General features: G+C 29.8%; 2 protein-coding genes across 2 annotated transcripts; one reads left to right on the top strand and one right to left on the bottom strand.

Annotated features, from left to right (window-relative positions):
* Positions 1-371: 371 nt before the first annotated feature.
* LOC105617945 (protein YIPF1) lies at positions 372-2,314 on the bottom strand. The gene is made up of 4 exons (XM_012199481.1): positions 2,116-2,314; positions 1,638-2,023; positions 1,356-1,536; positions 372-805 (listed from the first exon to the last, which is right to left on the bottom strand). Exons 1-4 carry the CDS (start codon positions 2,312-2,314, stop codon positions 597-599), a joined length of 975 nt encoding a protein of 324 aa, XP_012054871.1. The 3' UTR covers positions 372-596.
* Positions 2,315-3,558: 1,244 nt separating this feature from the next.
* On the top strand, positions 3,559-6,251 carry LOC105617944 (zinc transporter 9). Its single transcript, XM_012199480.1, has 10 exons — positions 3,559-4,024; positions 4,078-4,267; positions 4,377-4,459; positions 4,672-4,795; positions 4,862-5,000; positions 5,077-5,400; positions 5,466-5,678; positions 5,757-5,891; positions 5,970-6,083; positions 6,207-6,251. Exons 1-10 carry the CDS (start codon positions 3,559-3,561, stop codon positions 6,249-6,251), a joined length of 1,833 nt encoding a protein of 610 aa, XP_012054870.1.
* The last annotated feature ends 1,255 nt before the right edge of the window (positions 6,252-7,506 follow it).

The following is a 7,506-nucleotide window of genomic DNA, read 5'->3' as shown; positions in this document are numbered from 1 at the left end:
TAAATACACTGACGATAATAACATTAATGATAACAACTACAAAATGAATGTTGCCTTTTGTCACATTGGTAAACGAGCAAGATACTAATAAATTATGTGCGATTAATAATGTAATAATCTATTGTATTATAAGTACTAATACCGCGCGATCACACATTATGTACAACGTCGTGGAGATTATTTCGTATGATTGTAAATGATATGTGTGTTGCGTTGATGTAACGCGTCCCTATATTGCAGTAGGGCTGTGAAATAAATCAACCAGACACTTCTCGCTAATCTTGTCATTTTTCCCTGAAACACAGTCGCGTGGCAGGAACAAAGTTTTATATATAAATCGTATCGTTTTCGGAGAAATGCCTAAGGAGGATCACGATATTTTTTATTTTTATCTTAAACATAATTTACAGTTATATTATATTAAATATTATTCTATATATTCAAATATTATTCTACAATTAGCGCCATGTGCCTATATATTTTGATTGATATATAAATAAAAAACAGTATTTTGAATAAAATCTGACATAGACACATGAATAAACAAATTTTCTTGATAGTGTCGAAAATAATTCTTAGATCTGCATTTAGTCATTTCAAATTGTCGTTGGCGGTACGACGGAACTATTATTTTGTATTACTTTATGCAACACATTGATATGTGTAGAAGATGTTATCAATTCAGTCATATTGACTGAAGTAGTACTTTTAGATGACGCGTAGTAGAACTGCAACATAAGTTCCATTGCCAACAGTAGATGCATAACCAGAATTGTAGCACCATATAGAATCCTCCATTTACCTCCTGTAAAATCAATTATTAAATATATTTATTTTGCTTGATATATTAATTTTCTTGCTAGATTAATTTGATTTAAATGATTTTTCATGTATTTTCTATACAATTGGAAAATTTGTGTTAGACTTAACATAAGATAAATGTTAAGCTTAACACAAATATTATATATATTAACAAGTTAACGCAAAAATATAACATTTTGTAAACAAATTGTGGAAGAATAAAATTTCTTTTTTCTTTCTTCAATAAAATTAATACTTATAATATATTCAATTAACATTTTAGTCATTTATCTTAAAAATTTACGTTTTTTAAAATACATTATTTTATATTATTGATTCACTCACTCGTAAATTGTGTTATTTTAACATTAAAAATTGTAAAATATCAATTTAACACAAAATATTTAAATAATATTATATTATGTTGTATTAACATTTTAGGATATATTATATTAAGACTATGATATACATGAAAATTTTAAGAATCAGTTTTTTATTGTATATATATATATATATATATATATATAGATATTAAAGATAAATATGTATCTTACTTTCAAATGCTGGTAATAATGATCGTAGTAAAACTCCTCCAGATAAAACCGTCACCGGTATGACTAGACTCCATTGTAACCAGCCAATTTGAATTATCCACAGGAATGCTACTGGTACAAAAATGCTTAAGGAATATCCATACAGACACAAAAGGTCTAAGAGTCCTGGGACGGGATAAGACTGAAAAAAAACAAAGAATTACAAGGGGAAATGAATACTCCATATATATATATATATATATACTAGAGATTTAAAACAAAGAAAAATACTTAATAGCAAACCTGAATCAATTCCTCTTCTGATGTATGATATTTGTTGAGCCACTTTAATGCACCCCATAGGAATAATGGTGCAAGCAACACATAGAGAAATATAATAGTAGCTGCGTACGTTACAATATGAAAATCATATCTCCAGTGATACTTGCTAGAATTAGCAGTCTGCAAATAGTTTACTACGTTTTCGCTAATCGCGATAGCAAATACCAGAGTCACGCTTATCCAGAAAGGCCCATATAAATCTGGATTTGGTTTTATGTGCGTTATAAAATAATTGTCGTTACCATGTGGTATCATGGAATGCATGAGCTTCTCCAAGATCTCGTTTGTGTTAACATTAAAGAATTTTTGGTAATACTCAATTGTCCAGAAGTTGTTCTGAGCAGTATCTAAGAAGAAACGACATATTCTCGTTTAAATCACAATGATTGTCTATCGACAGGAAATGAAACTGAGAAATTCTCTAAGAAGCTACATAAACCTTCGATTTTAGTAGGCATTCCTTGTAAATCTTCTATCATGCCGATACCCATCGAATCATTTGAAAGGTTATTAAAGGGCTGATGAGTAGAAGCCCCGGTGCCCAGCTGTCCCTCCGAGTTTTCAGCATGACTCATCGATGGGAAATCGTGGAAGGATATAAACTGCGGATCCGTATCTTTTGATTGACCACCATCCATGATTCTTCTTCTATATTATGGCTCCTGCTTCTCGTAAAATGAATATAGAAGAACAACTATAACACAGTCAACGATTCAATTGCAATGCTACCCTTTATCAGTAGCTGCGTTCCATTTAATATTCGCAACGCTTGTGAGCATCATTGGTCCTTGTTTAATATTTGATAAACAACAAGAATAAAATGATTCCACGAGCGTTGCGGGCGTTAAGTAGAACGCACCTAGTGATGCACATTTGACCATCCAGGGCAGAGCAATTCAACAATCAGCTGAATCAGCATCTCCATTTTCCCCCACCGAGCGAGTGAGACAGCGATAAGTCCGTCTTTCTCGCATTCATGACTTCATGAGCCTTCAGCCTTTAATGATTGTGAGTGAATGAAATAGAATTTTCTCGTCGTTCTTTCTTATTTTCAGTTTGACAGTTTGCTATTGGATGCTATGTATCAAAATTAAGCTTAGAACGTCTATGCCGGCTTTTTTTTCGTATTTAATCTTCCGCGCACTAACGCCAATCATCGATGGCATTGATAAGATACTAATATACTATTAAAGACAACCGATCTTACGGAAGCAAGCGTGACTGTGAAAATTTAAGTAATTAACAGTAAAAAAATTGATAATATAGTATACTAATATACTAATTTTATAATTTATTAGATTTGTAAACATGTATGTTTAAAACTCAATAAAATACTTGACTTTTATTTAAAACTGTGATTTTAATGTTATCATCAGTGTTCGATAATCAATCAGCCATATTTGATCGGTAAATGAAAAGTTAGAAATCAGTTCCTGGATTGGTCGTCCACTGCACATCTGCGGCAACGTTACTTCATTTTTCATATCCATGCCGTCCATGGTAGACAGAACAAGTATAATGTTGGTGACAGTTCGTTTTCTTGTCATTAGATTTAGAACAATTCAATTGTAATTAATTTGTTCACAATAATAATGTAATGTCTTGCAGCTGTTTAGCAATGTGTATTTAATGTAGGTAGTAAGCTTGAAAAAGGAAGGATAAATGATTTCATAGTGAATCTTCTAATATATTAACAAATATATCGTGTACGTACAACTTTTTATTATATTATCATTTGAACAATTTCTGAAGATAACATCATTATACTGTTTCATTAGTCTATAATTATTAAAAATTTCTTTATAATGGAAATATTTAAAATCGATTTATTCTTTTAGGTTAAGTAATGTACATTTGAGAAAAAAAGAAGATAATAATAAGGATGTTTCATCGATCCCATAATTTTATAAACTTTATTCGAAACGTAACATGCCGGTACCATACCAATCAATTATGCATATTCCAAATTGGATTAGTTAGAAGACATGCCAGTATTTTAATAGTACCCAAGTATGACATACAATACAAAGTACATACTTTTTCGAATTCTCAAAAAGTTTTTGCTAATAGAAAGGTAAGCAGGCACAGGGATATCAAATGGACTTGCATGACAAGATTTCTATCTGATGATGCAAAGTCTAAAAATAAGGAAACAAAACTAGTTGAAGAAGTTCAACAGAGAATAATAGAATTAAATGAAGAGAAGCTAGGTAAATTAAAAGAAAGAGTATTAGATGTAGAACCAACTATTTCTGATAAGAAGAAGGAAGGACAGACAGCAAAACTTGTTGACAAACAATCTGCAGAATCCAAAGAATCATTGAAAGATGATATTATCTCAAAAAAAGGTATAACAATATAGATAGAGTTAAGTTCAAAATAATAATCTTTTGATTTATAGCAAAAAAGAAAGTCAGAGTTGACAAGTCGACGTCTTCTTTGGAACGTAATTTTATTACACCTGTGAGGGCTATGGCAGATTTTCTATTAAAGCCTTCTGATTTGGAGATCTTGCCAAAAACAAAAAGACGTTCTCCATATGAACTTGAACCACCTATCACAGTCTATTGGAGGAAAGATGTCGAGGCTAAGTAAGAGAACCGATTTGATAAATTTCTATATATTTGTAATGAAAATTATTTATAAATTATTATAAATTATTTAAATAATTGAATGTTTTAAAGTTTCGCTTTTTTGTAGAGCTTTAGAAGTCTGGGGATCCAAAGAAGCTTTGTTAAAAGAACTTTTGAAGAAAGAAGTTGAACGGAAGATCTATCAGCAAAGTAAATATGTATATCTTCATATACTTTTATCTGTTTACTTAATTCAAAGTATTTGTTGTTATAAAAGAGAATCTCATCAAGACAAAGAATATTTGTATCTTAGAAATTGTCCATCTTACAGGATCATTCACATATTCTGTTAGTCTGATAGGAATATCTTGTAATAATAAAATAAAATTAACAAACATTGAAACACAAGCTTTTTGTCACAGATGTTTTTACGGTCAAACGAAGATTGAGGGATTACAGACGAGAAATTGGCAGCAAAACGGAAATAATTCAGAAGGAAGGTCTTTTTGGAAGATCTGGCAAAGTAGTGTTAACTGCAATTGCTATGTATGTATTACATTTATGCGTATCAAGTAACTGTATAAATTTTCTCGATTAATTTTTCTTTTCTAGAAATGCTAGTAATTTTTTGTGCAAGTTAATTGCTTGGTTATACACTGGTTCGCACAGTATGTTTTCCGAGTGTGTACATTCTGCAGCGGATACTTGTAATCAATTGATTCTAGCATATGGCATTCATAAATCGGTGCAGGTAAATAAATAATACGAATAATTTTAGGATTTTTTTCAAATTATTTTCAATTTATTTTATACAAATTATTTTGCAGCATCCTAATCCTGATCACCCATATGGTTATTCAAACATGAAGTATGTTTCCTCATTGATATCGGGTGTGGGAATCTTTTGTGTTGGTACGGGTCTTTCCATTTATCATGGAATTCATGGCCTTCTTTTTCCTGCGCCATTAGATACTCTCTTCTGGGCATATTTTGTTTTGGGTGGATCTTTGCTCTCTGAAGGAGCGACTTTAATGATAGCATTACACTCTATAAAGAGAGGCGCAGAAGAAAAAAAGGAAAGTTTTAAACAGTTTGTTTTAGAAGGACAAGATCCATCCGTGAACGTTGTGCTCATGGAAGATTTTGCAGCTGTAAGTTGTTATTTTTACTTTTTGTTAAATTATGCATTCAAAAAGATTTTTTGTGTAATTGTTAGGTGCTTGGAGTCATTGTCGCAGCTGGATGTATGGGTTTGACCTCATATTTAGAAAATCCAATGTTTGACGCTATCGGTTCGCTTCTGGTTGGTGGTCTGCTCGGTGGAGTGGCATCTTTTATAATTTACTCGAACGTTGCTGCACTTGTAGGAAGAAGTATATCGCAAGAGAATCTCGATAAAATTAACGCTGAACTAGAAGCAGATATAATGGTAATACTAATCTTAAAATCAAATATATAATATATTCAATCGATATTTTAAATCTTTTAATTCTTATACATTTCGCAGGTTCGTGCGATTCATGATGTGAAAGGCATTGACATGGGTAATAATTTAGTGAGATATAAAGCCGAACTGGATTTTGATGGACGAGAACTTACAAGATCTTATTTAGATAAACATGATCTTATTGCAATGTTGGAGGTATAGATTTTATATTCTTATTTTTATTGAAAAATGAGATATTACATCAGATGAGATAAACATCAAATATTTTTGTAGGAAGTAAAAAGTATGCAAACTATTGACGAATTAGAGACATTTTTATTAAAACACGGCGAAAATATCGTAGACATGCTTGGTGGAGAAATTGACAGAATAGAATTAAAACTAAAGGTAAACAAATATGTTTTATATAATATGTTTTATATAATAATATATAGTAATATATTATGTGGATATATAAATTTATAATGATTAAAAATTTTTAATACAATTTTATTTTTTCGCGATTTTCAGAAAAATCATCCAGAAATACGGCATTGTGATTTAGAAATTCTATGAAGATTTATTGATATAGTTTCTTAAATCTAAATCTAAATATTAATCTTAAATCTAAATAAAACTGAGTGTAAATTATTATTTTAACGTAAAGAATTATTTTATAATAGAGTTACTTGGGCAGATGTTGTCGTAGGATATAATCTGTCTTTTATTTAGTATTTACTACCAGAGAGAAAAATCAATTTTTGTAAAGATTTTATGTATACAGATCTTGTAGAAATTATCATTCAGTACAATAAATCATACTTCTTAAGCATATATTGTTAAAAATGTCTTATGTATTTCTAAAATTGTAAATGTTGTAATTTATGTACTCTTTAAATTTTTTGGTATCTCGCTCTAAAGAATGAAAATCGAACCAGTCTTGAAAAAGAATGGCGCTATCATCAATCTTTAAGATTGAGATTTCATTCTTCAGAGTAAGATTCACTCTAAAAATTTTAAAGAGCATCTACTCTTGTTTACTTATATTTTCTCCATAAATAAGAATCTTTTTATTTATGAGATATTTTTATATGAAAAAAAGAAATGTTTGCTCCGTTTAAATTATTTTTTTATTAATTTCCTGTTACACAAATCGAATTTCATTAACACCATTCTTTTTTTTATTAAAAGATGAAAAGATTGACCACCTGTTATTAAATTCTTCTACATATATTATTTATATATAAATTTATATTTATTTGTATATAAATCATAGTATAAAATATTTATATATAAATATTTTATACTATGATAAAAAATGGGGTACTTGATGTATCCTGTTAAAAAAAAATACTATTCTAAGATTAAAACGCTAAAGTATTATAAGAATAATCATTTCACTTCTCAATTGAATAATTTTATTTTCCAATAAAAAAGTGGCTAAATATGAATTCTTATTCTGAATATTTTACTTGATTCGCTTTGAATAATTTAAAACAAAACTAAATATGCAGATATATATTAAACTGGTCGCTACAGAGTTTAATATCCCAACAAAGCGTTACTATGGATACAGGGTACCTTGTGATCCTAAACACAGACTTATATATAAGTCTTTGGTATACTGAACGACAGTCGATCCTATGATGTCAACTGCGAAGTTAAATTATTAAACACGCTTGAGGGAAATTCTTACAATAGTCAATAGTTCCGTATTGTGCAGTTACTTTAAAATTTAAAAGAAAAATTCATATGGACTTGTGGATGCATTTGAAATTAATTGCGAGATGGTCGCAAATCGACCATAGGACAGCTGAACGATTAATGCTTC

This window comes from Atta cephalotes (assembly GCF_000143395.1).
Source record: "Atta cephalotes unplaced genomic scaffold scaffold00015, whole genome shotgun sequence".
Classification (NCBI taxonomy): Eukaryota; Metazoa; Arthropoda; class Insecta; order Hymenoptera; family Formicidae; genus Atta; species Atta cephalotes.
The sequence above is the reverse complement of the archived record's forward strand: the minus strand, read 5'-3'. Positions and strand labels throughout refer to the sequence as shown.

Bases quoted from the DNA above. Each gene is read 5' to 3' on its own strand.
- LOC105617945 (XM_012199481.1), bottom strand. From the start codon at position 2,314: ATGGATGGTGGTCAATCAAAAGATACGGATCCGCAGTTTATATCCTTC. The intron at 1,537-1,637 runs GTTTGCTATTAA...GTTTTTTTTCAG, and splicing joins CAGAAGAGGAATTGATTCAG to TCTTATCCCGTCCCAGGACT. The intron at 806-1,355 runs GTAAGATACATA...TTGATTTTACAG, and splicing joins ATTATTACCAGCATTTGAAA to GAGGTAAATGGAGGATTCTA.
- LOC105617944 (XM_012199480.1), top strand. From the start codon at position 3,559: ATGTTTCATCGATCCCATAATTTTATAAACTTTATTCGAAACGTAACA. The intron at 4,268-4,376 runs GTAAGAGAACCG...GCTTTTTTGTAG, and splicing joins AGGAAAGATGTCGAGGCTAA to AGCTTTAGAAGTCTGGGGAT. The intron at 4,460-4,671 runs GTAAATATGTAT...TTTTTGTCACAG, and splicing joins ACGGAAGATCTATCAGCAAA to ATGTTTTTACGGTCAAACGA.